We start from the raw sequence: 22,836 nt of genomic DNA, 5'->3' as shown, positions 1-22,836 counted from the left end.
CTAGTCACACCCCCGCGAGCGTTGTAATCTTACCGGTTAACAGTAAATAATCGGGTAATGAGAGCATCGGTTATCGGTCAGAAAAAAAATATATGTACTGTGTACTGTGTTTATTATCCCAATAAAAATGCACAATTAACCCATATAAAACTAAGGTGGGGAGGCAATATCTCCTCTCATACAAGCTTACCAGTACGGGACCGCGTGACAGCCAACCCAAGTATCAGAAACAGGAGATCATTATCCATCAATTACAATCTGGGAAATGAAAACAAGTCATGGTTTTCTCAATACTGTTTGCCATTTGTATTTAAGTCATTGATTTTCTTTGCAGTACGCAAGTTGGGGACAAAAATGGAGGGAGGTTTTTGAATGTGAATGTGACCTCAGACATCAAACACAGAGGAAGTTTCAGGAATGTCCTTTCTTCAGGCTAAATATGCATTTTTAAGACCAACAGCCTGTGTAGTACACAAGGTGTGTGTGTGTGTGTACTTAAGCTGATCTGATCTGATCTTTTTTGGGAGGGGGTTGGGATCAATGCTTCACCTTGTGCGCGCCCTTGTTAAATTTGAACCACTCATGCACTAGGTTCCAGAGGCAAGAGCCTTAACCGCTACACTATCGGTGGAGACGTGATATGAAGGTTGAAGCAGGAGTTCGACAGGCAGTCAGAGTGATAGGGATGGCCTTTAGCTTAGACGGGGTAATCCAGCTTTCTGTCAAATAATGGAGAGTCTGCTGGGCACTATAGGTTCAATCCTGGGACCACTATTTTTCAAGCGTCACTGAATGTTAGCGCTGATCAAAGATCAATCGACCGAGTTCCTTTCATTATCTCATTCATCCTGATCTGAATGCTAAAACTACTCCAACGCTTCTTCCTTTCTGAGACACTTGAGAAATACCAGTTGTGGTTGACATTTTCTTGGGAATGAACCTTGCTGCTTATCTTCAGTTAGGCGTGCCGTCAGTGACCGTAAAGATTCCCTTCCATGCAGGGCAGTGATAGTTGATGTACTTTTTACTCGTTAATTACAACGGTAAGGTAATCGAAAATAATCAAAATCTTTATGTCCCTATAAAACACTTCAACTGTATCAGCCCAGCAATGACAGCACCAATTAAGGACTGTGTTTGAACTCTGTCTTATCTAAAGATCAAATACAAACAAATTTCCAACGCATCGCAATATTTCACTCTGATAATCTCCAATCTTTCTTTCATATCCAAAGACATTAAGATGCAGCTGCTTCCTCTCCTGCTATACTCAGGGACATATTTGATAACCATTAGATAGACCACAGAGGGCATTATCACATTCTCCCTAATATGTCTGGAGCTGATTACCATTAGAGGAAGAATCTGGCAGAGCCTTCCAAACCATCTGCTCTATCGATATGAAGTAGATTTTGGCAGACAACAGACAGGCAGAGAGCAAGCATGAAGTCACACCCTGGCAAAAGAGATTAAAAAAAATGTGTTAACACTCCCATTGTCCTCCCAAGGTTTAGTAGCACATTAGCCAAGTCACATTATGGTCTCCAAAAGTCCAGCAAAGCATGGGTGCAGAAAAAGCTAGCAGTTAAAATGTGTTGTCTGTGAGGCTCACAATGTAAATTCTGACCATTGGGATTTTTTTTTGTCATTCTGAGATGAAGAATATGCAGAGTTAGGAGCATGCATTCAAGTCATAATGAAGATGCTCAAATTTGAGTGGATGTGTCCAAGTTATGCTGAGAAGCAGAAGCATAAGTGGGTACATTTAAGAGGTATTAAGAGTCATTTTGAATTTATTACCCTCATGCAAGATGCAAATGGGATTTTAATACATGGAAGCCGTGCCAGCATTTTAGCATCTGCAATTAAGCTTTGAATATCTAATGACATCTAACCTATTTCAAGTAACTCAATAAGTTAACATAGTATAATCCCAAAGAGGATCTCCAAACAAGACTGGGAAAAATAAACTTTTGATAGAATTTAAATTCTTTAGTTCACTTTGTGATGTCAGGGTTTCCCGCAGCGCTTTCCTGTTAAGGCGGCCGCCTTAACAACAAAGAGCTGCCGCCTAAACTAACGTCTTGAAAAAATTAAAATGTAGCCGCCGCCCCCCCCCCCCCCCCTTCAAACGAGCGCCTTCATTCATCTCCGCATCCTCTCACACACACACCACAGAGAAGCGCGCATGCATAACAGTAGCGAGCATGGTGAAAGCGAAACTTAATACGGCGCGCCGAACCCCCCCGGCCAACAGGACAGACACCACCTTAACACTTTTTCTGGGGGAAACACTGGATGTATTACTGTAAACGTACATGAGGTGCCCATGCAGACAGCATGTTCTTCTCTCCATGCAGGAGATTCAGTACACCGACATAGACTACATGGAGGATAAGAAAGATTTCACCTATGACAAAGTCCTGTTCAGTGAGCTGCCTCAGTTTGCCGACTACCTCCACGAGAAGGGGCAGAGATACATCCTGATCCTGGTAAGAACCATCGTATTGTGAACAGTTATTCAGGTATTACATTGATCCTTTCCTCCAAGAGCAAGTAAAGGATGGAACGCAAAACCAATGTCAATGTTATCTCCATCATGTTAGCAAGTTAGCCAGCTAGCCCTGGTCCAGGTCAAAACTTTCCAATAGCAGCAGTGAGTTTCAAAGAAAACTCTTTAAAAAGTAGAGTTCAACTTTTAACACTCCTGGGCTTCTGTAAAACAGCTGTATACGTTGGATTTGGGGGTCTGGTGGTTTTCCTGTATTCTGGGCCAAATGTTAGTCAGTTATGCCAAATAATGCCTTGCATGTGACATAAAACGCATGATGTTGTGACATTATGATATGTATCCCCTTGTTCCCAGGATCCTGCAGTAGCTACCAGTAAGAGGGTAGGGAACACACCATACGAATCCTATGACCGTGGGAATACGAAGAATGCCTGGGTCACTGAATCAGATGGGAAAACTCCGTTGTTAGGAGAGGTGAGTTGTATTTGGGTGTAAGTGAGAACTGAGGCGTGAATACAGATGAAGCAATCCACTTAGTCACCCCTTAATTAGGTTCTTATCTCCATTCAAGCAAAGATTTCCCTCCTCCAGATGGTAATGCCCCTTTTACACCGAGCTTTCATCCTACGCATGTCCAGTGTTCTGTATCGTGTGAAAATGGCTTGTCGCAGTCCTACATGGGTCAAGTGTAATGTTGCAAAGCACAGGTCACCCACAGGTGTTAACAGGAGGGTGATAGTGTATCACTATAGATTCATACATTGTAAAGCGCAAAAAAGTGTACAGAGAGCTTGTTGATCCACTTTGTCAAACACTTTACGTCAAACAGTTTTAATTAGCTTTGGCATGACTGTGGCCAGACACACTCATGCAGGAACTACCGGTAATGAATTGATGGGGATTTTAAACCATACAGCATATGGATTCTACTCTGAATAATGGTAAAAAAAAAAACATATTCAGTCGTATAACAGTCCCTTAGTAATACTCTTACAGTGTTTCCCACAGGATTTCAGGAGACATTGGTCTGACGGGGGTGGTCCGACGGGGGGGGTCCGACGGCGGGGCGGCGGCGGCGATATAGCGCTGCAGCTGAGCAATTGGCGCGATATAGCGCATTTAGCGTGCGCCTGTGTCTGTGTATCTATGTGCAGTGCTGTTTTTTTAACAGCAGTGTGCAGGCACTCTATAGAACATACATTCATAAATCCATGTTTCTATTCCACTCTATATATCAGTTGTAAATGCCTGTGCAAGTGTTTTCTTTTGTGTGTGTGTTCTTTTTTTGATGCATGCTTAGCCCCAAGCACCAATTCAGTATTGTACTGTTGCAATGGTACAAGGTCAAAGGCAAGCTAGTCTGTGAAATTGACATTCAAGACAAAGACTCCTGTGGAATGTACAGCATAGAACCTCCGAGACTCAAAAATCAAACTGCGACGAGGGTCGGCCACATCCTTGGCCACTGAGTGTTTGAACCTTTGCATTATGCAATTCATCATGCAACAAAAGCATAAATACTGTATGTGCATTTGCTGTGTGTATCTGCATGTCTATGTATGACTAGTAATACTCCCTAATGGAGGTTCAAAGTTTCCAGCATGTTATTTTTTTATCCTTCTCCCCAAAGAGGATGAGTTTAAAAAAAAAAAAAAAAAGCTCCCCCCTGCTGAGAGGGTTGGAGGTGGGGGGTAAAAGTCTGTTGCTGCCATGCTTTTATAGTGATGCTTTTGATTACACACGCGATTAGGTCCAGTCCCTCCGCTAATCGCCTCTTCATGCCGTTTATAACAGGTCAAACATATGCATTGATTCTGCATTAGTGTTTAATCTTAAAAAATGTTCTGCATCACCACATCACAGATTAGGTATGCAAGTGCGCGTGTGTGTGTGTGTGTGAGAGAGAGAAATATGGAGCTAGAGGGAGAAAGGGTGGATCTATGTGTATCCATTTCTCTTGATGAGAAGCTATTCTTATGGTTGTTTATGATTTATGTCTATGCACGCATGTGTGTGATTTTAATTGATTCTAGTTTATTTCCATATGAATGTATGTGTCCCGGTTATGAAAACATTGGGGTCTCTTTCGAAACGACCTTTGCGGTAGCTGTGTCAGTGATAAAGGAGATGCAGCGACAGGCCGGTATTTATTCTGCTTTTAAGATAGCTAATTGCTTGCAAAGATAAGGATAAAAGCTTTTTCTGCTGCTGGCCCATATGTTTCCGTGTGCTGGTAGAATCATAGCAGGCCCTCACTTACACGGACGAACATTTTTGTTCGCAGCACATAGGCAAAAATGGATGGGAGTACAAAAAAACAAGTCGATGTAGGTTTAAAGGTAGAGATGACAGACAGAAACACGGGCTACGAAAAAGGCAGGTGCAGGCAGACAGACAGACACAAATAATAGATTAGAAGGAAATGTACAGGGAGACAGACTGACTGTCTTTCTGAGTGGTGGAGTGACAGGGTGGTACACAGGGAGTCAGCTGTGGTGAGAGACAGACAGAGGCAGATTATCGGGTAAACACAAAAAAGAGACAGACAAGACGGAAGGTAGAAAGACACTTTGAAGAGGAGGCGGGCGGAGGGACAGATAGAGACAGGTAGGAGAGGGTTATAGACAAGTCAGGTAATGGCATAGATAGGCAGCCTGATGGAGAGAAGAGCATAAAAACAGACCAACAGACATAAAGATAGAGTGAGATATGCAGCTACAAATGCAGACAGATTTGTAGGAAGTGTTCACTGGTGTGTCGATGTCAGTAAGCAGTTTGGAACAGCAGAGAAACAAAAATCTGGAGTTAAAGAAAGGAAGAATAGATTGTGAAGGGGGAAAAAGGAAAAAAAAAGGAAAATGCAAGGTACTATCAATAAGCTGTGACCTTGGAGTTCTGACCAGCTGCCAAAAACATCTGCCTATAAATCTGCGTGCGCATCAATGTGTGAGTGTGTGTGTGTGAGTGTCTGAGTGTGTGTGTGTGGGTGGGTGGGTGAGCGCATGTGAATGTGCACGAGCGTGATTCATGTCTGTGCTACAAACTGGGTTGTAAAGTTATTGGCAGTGGAAGTAAAGGTAAAAGATAGCTACAGTGGTGGAACCTTGAGATTTAATATCTACTGTGCTCTAAAGAGAAGGGTTCACACTCTCACACTCGCTCACATGCACACGAACACACAAAATCTCTCCCTTTCTCTGTGGATTAATCATTTTTCTCAATACATGTCATTAAACACGACTTCTAACACACAGTCACGTCTAGAGATTTCTATTGCATTATCGATTTCTCCTCTCCTCTGTTCTCTTCCTCGTCTCTCTATCCCCTCTCTCCCTCTCTCTCTCACAGTCTCTGATCAATCCCGCCCCCTCCCTTTTTTCATCTCCCTGCTGTTCTCTTTTCTTTGTCATTTCCACATCTCTAAGCTGTTTCTCTGACATTTCCATAGGCCTGGGTTTTTTGGGGGGGCTTTTTTGTTGTTGTTTTTGTTTCTGTAGAGCTCACTACGCCCACACCATCCCAGCTGATCATGCACCATCATGTTGTTTACATGTAGAGTACTTAGTTGGGTAAAGATAAAGGCTCACATGATGCTACAAAAAAAAAAGAAAAAAAAAGGATGAAGAGAATTCATTATGCTTTGTCAAAACAAAACCTGAAGTGAACACCTTCAGTAGGGAAGCTCACACAAACACACACTGATGCCAAAACTAATGTTCTCTCAAAGTTTTATTCCCAAACTGTTTTTAATGTGCTTATAAACAATCTGCATCTCATATTCTCATCTATCAGGTGTGGCCAGGAGAGACAGTGTTTCCAGACTACACTAGCCAGGGCTGCATCGACTGGTGGGTTGATGAGTACGAGAGATTCTCCAGGGAGATCAAACATGATGCCCTCTGGATTGTGAGTCAATTTTAGATAAATAAAATGAAAGTGTGCATTTTCTGTGCTTGCTAACTAAAAATTCTGAAATTCACATTATTCAGGAGTCAGTTGCAGACTTATACCAGGGCAAGCAAGCATGATTTTTTTTATATTTGTAATTTTCAGTGGCAATTATTTTAATGTGGGTTAGACACTGAGGCTGACACAAAAACAGGCAGAGATTCATTTTGTACAGCTAATTATTCCTTCACTGAAAATCTGTATTTGACTGCCTGATTACTCAGTCTGTTTACTGCAATACATATAATTCCCCATCTAACTTTAAACACCCGAGTCAACCCAGGTCATTTTAATAATGTTTATCAGGAAAAAAACGCTGAAATGTAAATAAATGTTTTTTAACACTTTTATGTAGGAAATTATCGATTCACTGCACACAATAATTGTGATCATGAGAAAACAACATCATGAGTCTAAACTTATACCTTTGATGCACATGCAGGACATGAATGAGGTGGCTAATTTCAAGAAAGGATCGAATAAGGGCTGCGCCGATAACAACCTCAACTACCCTCCCTACACTCCAAGTAAGACATTACAGTATGTTCTGAGGCATAATCATACTTTATCCAGGGGTGTCAAACTCATTTTAGTTCAGGGGCCACATTCAGCGCAACCAATAAAATAAGAGCATATATAAATAACTCTAAGAACTATAAACATTTCTTTTTGTTTTAGTGCAAACACGTACATTAAGATATTTAGGGCCGGATTTACTAAGATCCCAGATAGCGGACGCTATATTGTTTGCGTCCGCTACAATATTGCGAGTTTGGTTAGTGCACGCAAAACAGGTGATCTACTAAGAGAAACCCGCTAAATGAAAACACGTGCAAACCGCAATATGTAAATGAGGGTTTTGCGCGTGTAATCGTTTCCGCCATGGAGAGAGTGGACAGAGAGCTGGACGGACGAAGGGACAGAATGACATTTGATCCGATGCATACAATGACAGCATGTGTGTTCATCTCTCTCGCGCTCTGTTTAGATAAATAAACACAAATCGCTACAGGGCCCAACTCGTCATATAGTGACGAACAGGCAGGAGCTGCAGCGACAATCACACACCTGTAATATGTGTGTGTGTGTGTGTGTGTGTGCCGCCCATGATCGAGTGGATTAATAGAGAGCTCAGGTGGGACACACGGATCTAAACGCTCTGACCACTGACCAAATGGATCAAAGACGGGTGAAGGCAGCGGTGACGTCTCTCAGTCCGGGACCGGGACCGGGACTGAGAGACGCAGCTGAGCAGCCAGGTACTGGAGAGGAGAGGAGAGGAGCGCACTGCAGGACAGACGTGCCCCGTGCGTAACGGCGCGTAAAAGACTTTTAACACGGCTGAAAAACTGTTAGAGAATTACCCAGACGTGAGGAAATGCAGAGATGTAAGATCACGGGGCTCTGACAGGTATCAAATCAATAAACGCATACGTTTTGGCAAAGTTGTATCAGTTAGTACATGGTTTTCAGACGTGGTGAATAAAGACGCAAAAACAGCCGCCGCAATCTCTTCCTGGTTTGGTAAATCACATTGCACGCGCTAAATAAATCTATTTGCATCTACTCCTCCCAGTATTCTGCACGTTCTGGCTGAAACGCCCATATTTACATATTCATCAAGGCAAACACGCTAAATGGATCGCACGTGCTATTCTGCTCGTGTGAGGGACGCAATCCTCGGTGCGTCCGGTTAGTAGATCAGGTTCCACATGTGTTTGCGCGTGCAATCACGTTTGCACACGTTTTAATACACGCAAACCTTTAGTAAATCTGGCCCTTAGAGTTAATTATTTATGCTTTGACAAAAAACATGAACAAACAAATTTCCTGAGAAAAACACGTGCAGTTTCTACGATATTATGCCTCTTCTGTCTTTCACACTTTGTAAATTCATCCCGCGGGCCGGTTTTGGCCCACGGGCCGCATGTTTGACACCCCTGCTCTATACGGTCTTCTGCAATAGGTATGTTCCTTTAGATACATGTTTGAGTACTGTTGTAGCGTTGTCAGTTTGTCCTTGTGTACAAAATTGCCATAAATCTACTGTTCCTAAGAGTCTCAACATAGGACTTCAAGGTTACTGCAATACAAAGACATAGAGGGTGTCACAGGTTTGCAGCTTGTAGCCCAAATGCTGAGCACAAGTTGATAAATTAGCCAGAATAGCTCATAAAGTAAGTTCAGGTCCAGAGGAAAACTCATCTAAAAATGTGGGTCCCTGGTGAAGAATTTTGAAAATGACTCTTCTGCCACGTCTTTTATTCCAACGGTGTCCCAGACAGGATGATCATAACTGGAAAAGGCATGCTCCCCTGGTGCCACCTTTTTATTGCACTCCTCCTTAGTCATCCTCTCCCTCCATTGCTCTGTCTGTCTCTCATTTCCTCATTGTTCTCTCTTCCTATTGCAGTATATATCATTGTCTCTCTTTACTTCTGTCCCGTTTTTCCTCTTTTTTTACCCCTTCTATCTCTCTCCTCCTCAATGCACCCCATACTTTGTATTCCACTCCGTACCCCCTCTCACTTACTCCATCTCTTTACCTCCTCCTTCTTTTCTCTCCCCCAGAGATCCTGGATGAGGTGATGTACAGTAAGACTCTGTGTATGGATGCCAAGCAGGCCTGGGGGAACCACTATGATGTCCACAGTCTGTATGGCTACTCTATGGTCCTGGCTACTGAAAAGTGAGTGCAATCGATGACAGAGGGGGGTTTGGCCAGCTTGTGCTGCAGTAGAGAAGCCAACTTGCTGCCACCCCTTTGACAGCAATGAGGTCACTGGCAAACTCAAAATTCACCATGTGATGTCAAAACAAAATCTTTCAAATCAAGTGTCGTAGTATCAGAGGTTATTGAGAAGTGGCCCTGGAGCAGAATTATGGAACTGACATGCTTAAGCGTATGAGAGAAAAAATCTGTCAGTTCGGTGCAGCGCCTTGGTGACTTATGCCCTCTGCTAAATCACAGCCTGTGACTCTTGCAGACCATTTGCAAGTTGAGTCCTATGTGACAAGTGCAGAAACATGTTTTAATGAGCCCCGCTCCGAGGGTGAGAGAGTGAATTCCTCATCCGGATCTGACGCTGGAACAGTTTAAGGGTCCATTACTTACACAAACCTACAGAGGGACATCAGAGCAAGCAGAGGATATAATAATTTGACTCATGGTAATCAATGAAGCAGTTGTTTTAATATTTAACCTGCTTTATGCTTTATTAATGTTTAGAACATACGGGAAAAATCAATCTGGGCAAACACATGGATCATGGAGGTCTGTTGATTAAACAGCTTGATTACAAACAATCGGTTGTTATCACTATAACCATGAGCAGTGTGCGTACAGGTGGCAAGTAGGGATGCAACAGTATTTGGTAAAATACTGAACTGTTTGGTACGCCCTGCCAGGAACAATATGCCCTTATGGACCGGTGAATCGGTTTTACAATTCATTTCGCATTTTACACTTCACAACTTTATTTTGTGGGCTCAGGACAGACTAAAACATGATTGGCCTGTGATGGATACAAAGCGCCATATATACTCACTCTCGTTTATAATGATTATTGAAACTATGACGTAACCTAATAATTATCTCGGCTGCTGCCCAGTCCGGTAATAACAGGTTTCTGTGGGTGAGTAGCCTAAACTATGTAATCTCTAGACAGAACAACCGTTGATAACAAACTGAGCTAACAAAAATAAAAATCCAGTGTGACATCGACTCTTGACATGAGAGCAGCACACGTGTCCAGATGCATCACTGTCAACTGTACAGACGTGTGTGTGCAGTATGTGCAACAGGCAGTGATGTCATATCACTCAGTCTACACCCCCCCCCAACCACATCCAATCAAGATGCTAACACAACATAATATGAAGAAGCGCTAACACTGCTAATAAATAATTCTTATTTTTTCCACTTAGAGAACTATTTGTGACAGGAAACAATTTTACGTGAAAAGAGTAAGCAAAGGAGGTTCACCAACAGTGCAGTCTGACTGCTTTTGTGTGCTGCACACAATACAAAGCACTTAAATGTCACAGAGGTATAAACTGCAGTCATATCCATCTCAGCATCAGAGTTTATTTAGTTTCCTAAGCCTCGGCTTGATATTTCACACGGGGCTGAAGTTGGCATCAGTTGCCAAGTTTCTAATACACGCTAATGGTGATGGTATGGGAAAATGCATCAATTAGAAAGCAGTGCACAGCTGCACTAATGGGGTTTTGGCTGTTACGAAATAACACCCCATAAAACTTAAAAAAAAAAAGAAGCAATACACATCATGAATGCAAACCAAGACTACCTGGGCACCTATAGGTTATGTCAGTATTTCCCCATTTTCCCAACTTACTGGCATATTGCAGCTATTTTAATTTAAATTCCTCACTGCTCTGAGCTTTTAAATGCTCCCCAGATGACAATGATAAAAACCACACAATAAAATATCACTGCATAAGAATAAAATACAACTGCAACCTTTCAGATTTACATTGAATATATAAGTGACTATAGCTTTAACATTGCCTAGAACAGTGTCAGCAGGGAACAAGCTTCTTTCACTGTAACAGCATAACTCAATGTTCCGACTGTCTTTTATGTTTTCTTGCAGAAAAAGGTTGCCATGACATTTAGCTACAAAACACTCACTGATAAACTTGGAGGCACAAGGTGTCATGTTTAGCTACATACACACATGCATTGCATGAAGAGATTAACTCAGTTCTATCATCGTTGGGGTTTCCCTTTTCCCCAAGTTCATATGGTATGATGAAATGGCATACAAAGTATAAAGAAGTCTGTTTCACTAATGGTGCTTACCTTAAGGTACAGTATTACCTGAGTCATCCACGCAACGGCAACATATACTGTGCAGAAAATGTATGCAGAAAGAAAAACATTATATTTGCATAGACAAGGTCGGTCACACACACGCACCGGAGCCCATGTAATACAATCTCTCTGAAGTCAACCTGCTGACTCACTCCTTTGGCATTAAACCGAGCTCATCTTTTGTCTACTTTCTCCCTCCGTCCACTAATTAAAATGTGTTATTGGCAGGAGACACATTTTGTAAACATCATCAGGGATTTGTATTGTCATGAAAATCGATGCCGCTTCGATTTCCCTCATCAAACAAAATAATAATGTACAGTAGGGAAAGAAAAGTACCAGTAGCTGCGGCTTTGTCCCCATAAAGTCACTCTCCCTCGTTCCACTCCGTGAGCACGTATGTGTCTGCATATGCGTGTTTGATATACATTTCTCCCTTGTGTCGCTGGAGTGTCTCTCTTTCTGTCCCTTTATGTCCTTTTTATCTTAATGACCTCTTTCTCTCCCTCTCTCCCTGCTGTCCTCTCTCGATGCCTTCCTCTCCACCCCACAGAGCTCTGCAGCGTGTGTTTGGAACGAATCGTACCCTGATGTTGACCCGCTCCTCCTTCCCAGGTGTGGGAAAATATTCGGGTCACTGGCTGGGGGACAATGCTGCCAACTGGAACGACATAAAATGGGCCATCCCTGGCATGCTAGAGTTTGGGCTCTTTGGAGTTCCCTATGTGAGTAGCAAACCTTCACAGAAGGGCAAATACTGTTCGTATTATACTTAAAGTAAGAGTTTGACATTTTCTACCTTGCTGCCATGACGGAGTTTAACAGGACTGCAAGGAAGAGTCTTTTCAGTTTTTTCACCTCAGCCACAGATACATGCATCACAACATAAAATGTAACAATAAAAGTATAATTTAGACTTCCCTTTGAGCTTTTATATGTGAGGAGGAAAATGTTATTTGCAGCTTTTTGATGTAACTTTCTCAACTAATGCCACACCTAAAGCTGACAGAAAAGAAACTCCAGACACCCAAGATCTATTGACTTTGGTACTTTGGTACATTTCAACTGAGGTTAACATTTCCCCCTTGGATAGTATTAATGAACGAGGCATACATGTTATTATTAGGTATGACGAACATTTAGATCATTCAAAAAGATCTTAAAGCTACAGTTGGTAAGTCGGCGAAAGTGAAAGTAAAGTACGCGACCTGGTTGGAAATTTCAAGACGATACACGTCAGGTCCCTCCATGAACCGCTGCCAAGTCAACCCCCCCACCACATACACACACAAAGTAACCATAGCAACCGGAGACTCCAAAACTATCTCATGTCTCTCTCACAGTGAAACACACGGGCAAAGTTAGCTAACTGTAACAACAGTCTTTGTCTTAGGCTACTTGTTTCCGCTGGTAAACACTTGTTCTCCACAATGGCATCAGCAGTTTTTACATTGGAGCGGTGTGTGTGTACCTGACTGGTGGAACAGCACCAGGAGTGGTGGATTTTGGCAAATACGATCACAGGCTAAATTACATAAATTTAATGTACTAATCTCAGAATATAGTGACAGTTCCAGCAAATATGACAGAATAATGTTACCATCTGAAGCTTTAACATTTAGATAATTCAAAAAGATCTTTCTGGCATTTGTCAGCGTCTCTCTTTTGCTTTTTTAAAGAGAATTGAGATACTAATTGAGATCTATGTTCAGGTGGAAGCATAAAGGCAGAGGGGCAGTCAAGAGAAAGTGCGCCTGGAATAAGATCCATTAAAATGTCTGGAAGAACACCAGTTCCCTTTGCAGGAACACAGCTGTACTCAAACATGTGAAGTCAGGATAATGCACTGCTTTTGTCAGTACCCAAGTGCACTCTGTGCCGGCTGCCTGTGTGTGTGTGTGTGTGTGTAGTGTGCAGAGTGCAAACAGCGGTAAGAAAACAACAGGGAGTCCAATGCACACACAAACACACACATGCAGTCCTCCAGCTGTGCACGTCAGGTGGTCTCAGATGTCACCTCCATCCTGGTGGGACCGTGTCAAGCAGATTTTAGGCTCTTCAATACACACACACACACACAAAAGGAGAGCAGCAGAAATGGGATTTGGATCGATTCCCTCTCATTGACTCTGTTGTAAAATGTGGCCAAAGTAGTAAACAATAGAAAGCAAGCAGTCTCCATGAACTGGCCTTTGACTTAAGTCTCCTTCTTGGACTCCACTGTGCAATTAATGTAAATAAAGATCACTGCCCATATCAACTGGCTGCCAATAAATCTCAGCCACATTGAAAAGACATCAAGAAAGGCATTTTAAAAGACAAATATGGTCACATTGCTGCCACTTACTACTAAGATTAGTTGACTTCACTGTCAGTGGTTGCTTTTCTTTCTGAAGGTGCTTACTTTGACATTTATAATAGAGAGCTACTTTATTTTCAACACACAATATCTGACTGCAATCTTCAACATGTGAAATGGCATGTCAACAGTATGATTCCACTGCAGATTCAAGCTGTCACCCCCTCGTGTTTCAGATCGGAGCTGACATATGTGGATTCTTTGACGACTCCCCTGAAGAGTTGTGTCGTCGCTGGATGCAGGTGGGAGCTTTCTACCCCTTCAGTCGGAACCACAATGCTCAGGGCTTCAAGGTACTGTGAACACATTTTGTTCTACAATTCGTGTATTAGACTGTCAGTTTTAGATTTATGTATCACACATTGTTTGGTCTAAAGTGCTGCAGGGTATACCCTTCATTTCATAACATTGTAACGGTGCTATAAACTGGGTAAAAATAGAAACTTCATTCCGTATCCATGGAGATCATCATCACACCAACACATGCTAGCACAATTGTGTCATAAAACGGGAGCAGTCTGACATCTGATTTTGGGTTCAACACTGGGAATGTTACCTGCTGGGAGTCATTATAGCTGCTATAGCTACAGTATATTGGAGCATTTGAGCCTGGTGCCAAACTGATACTCATCAAAAAGCTTGAGACTTTACACTTAAGTAAACAATAATGTTAATGCGATATTATGTTAAATGACCGTATTATGATGTACCATATGGCGTAAAACCCCTTAACTAACCTTTGAATGGGTAGTGTTAGCTCTCTCCACACACTGCCTCTTCAACTCAGTCTGTGGCTCTGCATGTGTATTAGCCTACTTGTTGTCTTTCCCAGTGTCATTCTGATTTTTGAGAACGTGCAGGAGGATGAGTTTCTATTTCACACTGACAACCATATTTAGCTTACATACCTGGGCAAAACAAAAAAGGTTAGACATCTCCTTTGTTTGTATTTTCAAGCAGCATGTTTCACTTTCACTGCCACACGACTTAAGGCCATAATAATAAAAAGGACTAAACATGAATTTGGTGAATAAATAGCCACGCAGCTGGAGCTGTTGGGAGTGTGAACTTCCACAAATAAAATAGAGCAGGAAAAAGCCACATGCATAAGCCTTCACTCTCATACAGCAGAAGGCAGGGATGCATGCAAGTGTGAGTTTTTTGCAGGGATGCATGCAAGTGTGAGTTTTTTTTTTCTTACGTCTGCAAGTAATGTGCATTTCCATGTCCCAGTTCCAGGAAGCAAGGGTATGTGTATGGGAGGGGTGTAGTTGCTGGAGGACACAGACATGATGATGATGAATTTGAAGTACGAATTCCACTAAACGAGACAGCTAATGTGTGACCTTTGCTTTGCCCTAATCATGGCTCTCATCACACGACCATGCAGGCCAGTCCAAACGCACATACGCACACACACATACACGCACAGTTCTCATCACACTCTGAGGTGCCAGGGGCATAAATGATTAGCCAGATGAGAGGAGCACGGCCTGTTAGCAGCTAATCACCCTCTCACTCTCCACTATCACAGAAATTAAATCATACTTCTGTTTCTTTCTCACACATTTTTTCCCTTTGTCTCAAGTTATCTTTTGCTCATTCTCTTTACTTCTAGATTAGTTCTGCACAAAGTTTTAGTTCTATTCTTATCATTATAAATAAAAGGCTAATGTCCACTTTATTAATCATGAATAAATTTGTTGTGTTAAAAAAAGAAAAAAAAAGTTTGGTATTCTTCACACCTGTCCTTCCTCTGAAGTTTGTCTTTCAAACTCCTTCAATCCCTCAACTCACCCCCCCACCCCTGTGAATAAATAGACAAATCTTTATTTTCTCTCCCCCTCCTTCTCTCTCTCATTCATCAACGCCATCTCTTAATCCATCTTTCTGTTTCCAGCCCCAGGATCCAGCTGTGTATGGCCCCGATTCACTGCTGGTGCAGAGCTCTAAACATTACCTGAGGATACGATACACACTTCTGCCCTACCTCTACACACTCTTCTACAAAGCCCACACCACAGGAGAGACTGTTGTACGTCCCGTGATGCACGAGTAAGTCATTTAAAGTGTACTGGTAGAACGCTGTCAGCCCAATACAGTGAGAGTTGAGCTTTATATAGCAAGTGGTTGTACAGTACAATTTAGCAGAAAAGGCACAGTAACACAAAACATCATGAGCAGAGGTTGCATTTGCATAACAATGGTGATAGCAAGGCAACAGTGATATGACAAGGCGCACAAATCCACCTTATGCACCATGAGTACGGCTGGAAATTGCTAGCTGCCCAGCTGTGAATAAACCAATCACTGAAAAGCATACAGCAAACAGGTGTTACTAATCAGCTAATACAAGTGTAGCTTCAGTGCTCGGACTGAACTACAGCTGTGCTTCATCTCAGTCAGACAAACTTGCATCAAAGCACTGACTATTCATTGCAAATATACAGTCAGATTTGGAAATGAAAGCTCAACTGTTTGAGGGAGCTCTCGATGAATCCAACCGAAGTTTCAGCTGAGAAAGCTCATCTTCCAAACAAAACAAAATTATTATGCTTTTAATACATTTCAACAAGGAGCGCATTAGACCTCCTGGAATATCACAGCCACTGTGATCCACCATCATGAATCCTGAGCAAAGCCCTTCACATCTGAGAGGAGCTGATACAACATCCAAGCATCCCTCAGATGAACACGTTGCAGAATACTAGTATCCTGATTCAAGGGAAGTATCCCACAACCCAATGCAGCTGACCTATGTGAGGCAAATACACACATGTAGTGCTTGAACTCCCCTGGTAAATCTCTTCTCATCTTGCGAAGCCAGTGCACCTCTGATGCACATTTAGAGATACAAACATAGTCCACATTAAATGGGTAACGTAGCCTAACACATGCAGCTCTTATGGAAGACAGGCCTCCACATTATCATATTAGCAGTGAGCAGGAGTCTACAATCTGCATTGTCGTACATTAACAAAAAGTCTGAGGAAAGCTTTCTCTAGTGTGCTACTAAATAACATGCATGAGGTAGCAAGGTAATAGACAACAAAAACAACTGATAACTGCATGGAGAAAATGCATGTTCCCAAAACCAATTCAGCCAATACTGTAATATTCAAATTACCAGTTTGGAAGTCAGCAAGCAGCTTTTTGTTGCAATGCAAATGAATCTAAAGAGTGCAAATTAAAAACAGAGATTTCAAATTCAACAGCATAAGAAAGGCAGCACCCAGCAGTTCAACATCACCAGCAAGCATGAACAAGCCATAATGCTAATAAGTCTCATGCTCATCACAAATTGAAAGTAGAACAGAAACAGCAACAGGAAGCAGCCAACAACAAAGCACTGGCATCGACCAGTAACCACATCAGGCCAGTGTGTGTGTGTGTGTTTGTGTGCATGCGTCTGTCGCCAGTAATTAATGTAAACACAAGCAGCAGGCAGCAGCAAAGTACAGTAAGCAGGGACTTACCTTGCATCATGGTGAGGCGTCTCAGGTAAATGATGAAAGCCTGTGACGCAGCAGGACGCTCTGGATAACTCAGCTTATGTCATGACACCTGAGGGGGGACAGGTAGTTGACAACCCTCCGAAGACACGCGGCACTCCTCGGCCAGCCAGCCATTCAACACGACAAACACAGTCTGGGTTCAGTTGATCACGTTCCTCCTCACGACTGTCATTTTGCTCCAGCCATGTTAAGTCTCACATGATACTGTCCTAGTAGTAGCAGAGCCAGTCTATTCTCTGGTAGTAGCTAGCTAGCACTCTAGTAGTAGCCTAGCTACACCTGCATGGATGTGAGTGGACGCTGCAGCTTTGAATGAACAAATTACCGCGAAGCGTCGAGAAAAGTCTATTTTGTCACGACATAAATTATCTCAAGGATTAGCCGCGAGGTTCGGTCCGGATGATTCGGCCCAAAACGCCGTCCTATCTCCTGACTGCTGGGTGGGAAGTAGGCCAATTTTGTTGGAGCGTGTATTTCTTTAAAATTGGCGCCACTATTTTAGCCATTACGTCGCCGGTCACGTGGCCACCCTTTTAATCACCTAGGCTACTAGAGCCAGTCAGGTAAGTGGGACTGCAGAAGGAAATAAAGTGAAAAGGAGGCGTTTTGTGGTTGTTAAAATGTCTATAATAATTTATTTTAAAAAATATAAAAATAAAAGACTGTTAACCGGGGCAGCACATGGTGCAGTGGTCTGCACCCTGCCCTCACCCTAAATCAGCTGATAAAGGGGTAGGCTATTGAATGGATGGATGTTGTTTTCTGTTGCGGTGACTTACAAAAATGCAAAGGAAAGCCACACTAAAAAAATCAAAACACTATACAATTTTAGAAAAGTTATAAAAACATTTTATTATAGGCTACACATATTGTAGCTTGATGTAGCCTAGGCTACATAGCATAAATATACAGCACAAAAACACTTTCCCAATTAAATGCAAATATACAATAATGTAGGCCTAGTAGTAGTAGTAGTAGTAGTAGTAGGCCTAATAGCAAGTAGCCTACTATTGAGGAAAATCATGGAGGTGGTTGGTGGTGGCTGATCCAGACTCAACAGGAATGGAAAGGGGGAGAAAAAATACAAAAATGAAACAGGGAGGGGACAGGAAGAAAAGAGAGAGACAGGTAGAGGGACTGGAACACAGGGGCCCCCATGTGTTTGAGGGAGTTTAAATTATCTAGTGTTTTTCCGAAAGTTTACAGTGATCTCATAGGCTGCCTGGACAAGATAGCCTAATAGATTTGATGCTGACCTTGCAGTGGTAGAACAGACAAATTCAAGGCCTGAAGTTATGAAAGAATAAAGGGCTGAAAGTTAAAGTGTGAAGATGAGTTTTAAGTTTGGATTTGATTCAGACAGTCTGATGTCAGCAGGGGGGGTTGTTCCAGAGGATGGGGATCCAAAAAGGGTTCTGCTGCCAGCAGATGTCTTTTTAACTTTGAGGACAGACAGGAATTCATAAATTTGGGAACTGAGAGCACGGGATGGAATATAAGATTCAAGGAGATCAGACGGGCATGAAGGAGCGAGCCCATTTAGAAGTTTGTATGTCATTAAAAGTGTCTTTTAAGTCTGATCTGACATACAGAGAGAACTAATAAAGGGTAGCTAAACTTGGTTTAATATCAAATCTTCTGGATTTAGTTAAAACTCCGACAGCATCACTCTGAACCAAATGAAGCCATTAAATACTTGTAGGTGGCAGGCCAGAAAATAAAAGGTCACTCACAAAATTGGTGTTGGTAGGCAATGGAGAGAAAAAAGGGCTTTGGGGAATTGTCAGAAAGTGTCAAAATATGTAGCTAATAAAGAGGAAAATTTCAAATATCTTTAAAGTAACATCAAATATAGTTATGCATACTAACACATTGTCCCAGAGCTTGCAGTACACAGAAACATGTATTTACAGACTGTAGCCTACAAAGTAGCAAATGCTGGTTGTACATCTAAATTATGTTTTGGTTACCAAGGACACAGTGAAGATTTCTGATTGATTCTACATTCTCCTCTGTTATTCCCAAGGTTCTACTCTGACAGCGCCACCTGGACAGTGGACCGCCAGTTCCTCTGGGGGAAACACCTGCTCATCACACCTGTACTGGACCCGGTCAGTAAACCCATGACTCACAAGCATATTTTAATATGCTTTATTCCTTTAAACACACACACTCATATGCACTGTATCATGTTTAACACACCAATTATCATACACACAGCAGAAAGCTGTATGTTACACAGAGGAGTACATTTTGCAGGTGATGCAGAAGTTCCTCACACACAAACTTCACTCTGTCAAACACACACTCACGCACACACCCTGACCTCCACTGGGAAAACATGACATGGGATTTTCTTTGTTGCCCTCCCCTCCTCTCATCCCTCTTTCTTCTCTCTTTCATATCCTCCCTCTTTTCTCTCAGCTCTAATGAGAGCACTGACCTCATTACTAGAAGATTAGAAGTGCAGATAGAAGTGTGTATATGTGTGTTTGTGCATCTTGTTCGGAGTATGTGTGTATTATGCGTGCACCTGTGTGTGTCTGTGAAACTGTGCGTGCCTGTACATGCGTGAGTATGTGTGTATGTGCAGCGATTGCGGTCATGTCAAAGTGGCCTGATTAATAAGCAATTTAGCATGGCCTCTCGTGAATTACAGAATAGTGGAAAGCGAATTGGATTCATAGTGGGGCTGAGGATAAAGTAACTTTACCAAGTGTGATTATGGAAAAGTTTCTAATACAAGAAGTGAAGGGTTTATGCTTGTAGTGCCTCAGGGTCTGACATATCCAGAGGGCAGGGGAGGAAGAGCCTGAAGGTGACTGAGCCGGTCGCTGTTTTTCCTGAATCACAGAGACAAACAAGACAAACACATAAGTGTATCTACTTTTGGCCTTTTCAGTGCTAAAGGCAGAGTTCAAGTGTAGAGTAGTCGGAAACAAGATAGGATAAAAATAATTCCATTATCAGTGGGTGCGTTAGGAAGCTGGCATCAATTATGACCAACTGCTCATTTTCTTTCTCTTTAAAAGCAATGTTCCCCATGTCAAAGTGCCCTCATAATTGAATAGAGTGAAATGTTTGCAATAGAATAGCATCTCCAAGGAGGAAAATTACATCCTTGCAAGTGATGGTGCAGAAATGTCATGAATGATTTACAGTGGATCAAACATTTGCTCACCATGTTGTGCTGGTCAGGCATCTTGAGAGGCATGGATGCATTTAGACCAACATTTCTCAAGTAATACATCACAGTGTGCTCTGACAGCTTCATGTTTGCAACCAGTCATTCACATGTAGAGCTGCAATTTAGAAAAAAAAAGAAGGAAAAACAAACACATGAGTTGTTGTTTTTTTCTCTGCTTGAGGGCTTTCAATTTTAAAATCAAGTCATCCAACACATCATCCACAAATAAAGCATGTAAGCCTTTGAGTAACATTTGTTCACATGCTCAGATTTTGGGTTAAACCAAACCCAAGTTAAACTTTCAAAGATGCACCATGCTGCTTCATCAATATTGACAAGACCTCATACTGGACCTCCCCTCCCATGTCTGCATACTTAAGTTCATAGGCAGAAAGATACTAAATAGGTACAAGTTAGCAAGATAAGGACTGCATCTGATAAAAATGTCTCATTAATGGAATAATAAAGCCAATACAGCCCAGAGTGACGCACCGTCACCCATCGACAACTTGTGTTAAGGTGGTTTTTGAGCCATTAAACGTGGCGTGCTGTCTTCTAACATCAAAACCATCATCTGCTGAAGAAAAATAACATTGCAGCGCCGCGTTCGACACTGGCGTAAGCTTTAGAAGCATTCTGGACGTCTGCTACCCCACTTGAAAAGGAACCTTTCCGAGTGACAGCTCTGATGTGTGGCTGAATATAGGTCTTTTTGTGGTGGCAGGGTGCTGCTGAGCAGCAGTGTCGCGTGTTAAGCCGCGGAGAGGGCAGGCACTGAGAACAGAGCGCTGCTATCTGTTACAGATGCATCAGGCTGTGAAGGGCCACATGAAGAGATAGTGTCAGTTACTTGAGTAGGGTCACAGGCTGATCTTTAACAACCCTTGACACTCTACCTTCTCTTTCCTTTTTCATTATACTCATCTCTCTCTGTCTCTCTCTATTTATCGCTCTGTCCGCCTGCCTCTCCCCTTCTCTAATGATGTTCTTGCTCTATCATTCAGATCAGTCAACGCTTTAACCTTGATCTCTGTGATAAACCAGGGAGATCTCCTGCACTCTTTCTCTGTCATCCCCTCTGGTCTTCATCCATGCTTCCACTCTCCCTCCTCTTGCCCATTACTCCCTTTTCTTTTTAGCTTATCCTTTCATCACACATTGGCTCCCTTATCTAATCTGCATTCTCTTAATCAGCTGCTGTCAAATCACCCTTGTGATCCCTTTTCATTTCATCCTATCTCTCTTTCACCCTCCCTCTTCTCCCTCTCTCTGTCTCTGTGCCTCTCTCTGCCCCTCTCATCTGCCTCGGTTACCATCTGATCATTCTGCCAGTATGAATCTTTGGCCCACCTGATCAAATCTTACCTTATGGCTAACTGAGCTTCAGTACTCTAAATGAGGATACAGGCCTCATGCCTTGTCCCTCTCAATCACAGTTAGCAGCCATGCTAAGTCCTGCAGTCCCTTCTCATTAGTCAACAGGGTGAGTGATAGGCGCCGCGAGCAAATCAGACACCAGAAAACGAGGGATTGGGGGGGTGCATCCATTTCCCCAGGCTGTCATCCCACAGGCTGTGCAGCCGCTGTGACAGGTGATCTGCAAATGCTGCCCCTAAAGAGGACATTAAGTCATTTAATTTAGTTAGCATTAGACTATTATACATCATGCTACTCATTTTGGTCTTTCACATGTACTTTTTTGAGGTTGCTCTTATTTTTCTCTTGTTTAATTATCTTGTCTTCCTCTCACCCCTCTTTTTTCTTCTTAATGACAGGCCTCAGAGGGCCACAAAATAGGACAGGCAGCTGAAGAGAGAAATAGTGGGCACGATGTTGGTGCCATCATTGCGGCCTTTGACAGACAGTCTTGGCCTACACAGCTGACATAGTGTATTTCACAATTTGTTTTTTTTCTCCCTCATTTTTTTCAGACGGACCTGTAGTCTGTCCTTTCTTTTGCTGTGCTATGTGTTTATCTCCCTCTCTCCCTCTGTTCTGCCATGTCAGAGAGAGCAGGGAAGAGACAACGCTATCAAAGGCTTAGCGCTCTTCTATTGATTGCTCCTGTCTGTCCGCCACCTTAAGCCATCAAAGCCTGTCACCTATCAGTCGTCGCTTGATGCTGTCTTTTCCATCATCTGTTGCATCATAGCACCGTGGACTGAAATGTCACAAGGGCTTTGTGGAAACTTAATATCAGATGATGATGGGCAGTTTTAAAAATCACTTCTTTGATGAGAACATTTTATCTTCTTCTTATTTGTTATTAAGTTACGGTGATTTATAGCAGCAAGAAATATCTATGTTCCCTTTATGGGGTATTGTAGCTTCTCGCCTCATGTTCAGTCTGCTAAGATTAAAGTGTCTGGATGGGCACGGTGAGCTAAAGCAGGTGTTACTGACTGCAACCACAAATCAAACACCAGACATGTCTTCACACAGAGCACAAAGCCGACACCTTTTGATGTCTGCGCTACA

General features: G+C 42.5%; 1 protein-coding gene across 1 annotated transcript in view; it reads left to right on the top strand.

Annotated features, from left to right (window-relative positions):
- si (sucrase-isomaltase) overlaps window positions 1-22,836 on the top strand; it is a 75,933-nt gene that overhangs the window by 14,744 nt on the left and 38,353 nt on the right. The window contains exons 11-19 of the mRNA XM_085795328.1: window positions 2,361-2,492; window positions 2,867-2,986; window positions 6,305-6,418; window positions 6,903-6,987; window positions 9,032-9,149; window positions 11,851-12,022; window positions 13,833-13,949; window positions 15,557-15,711; window positions 19,198-19,282. Coding sequence (XP_085651454.1) covers window positions 2,361-2,492; window positions 2,867-2,986; window positions 6,305-6,418; window positions 6,903-6,987; window positions 9,032-9,149; window positions 11,851-12,022; window positions 13,833-13,949; window positions 15,557-15,711; window positions 19,198-19,282 — 1,098 coding nt within the window. The remainder of the gene's footprint in view (window positions 1-2,360; window positions 2,493-2,866; window positions 2,987-6,304; window positions 6,419-6,902; window positions 6,988-9,031; window positions 9,150-11,850; window positions 12,023-13,832; window positions 13,950-15,556; window positions 15,712-19,197; window positions 19,283-22,836) is intronic.

The sequence above is a fragment of the Trachurus japonicus genome, chromosome 13 (genome assembly GCF_045865225.1).
Source record: "Trachurus japonicus isolate A0001 chromosome 13, Traja_1.0".
NCBI lineage: Eukaryota > Metazoa > Chordata > Actinopteri > Carangiformes > Carangidae > Trachurus > Trachurus japonicus.
This window is presented reverse-complemented; position numbering and strand designations above follow the sequence as displayed.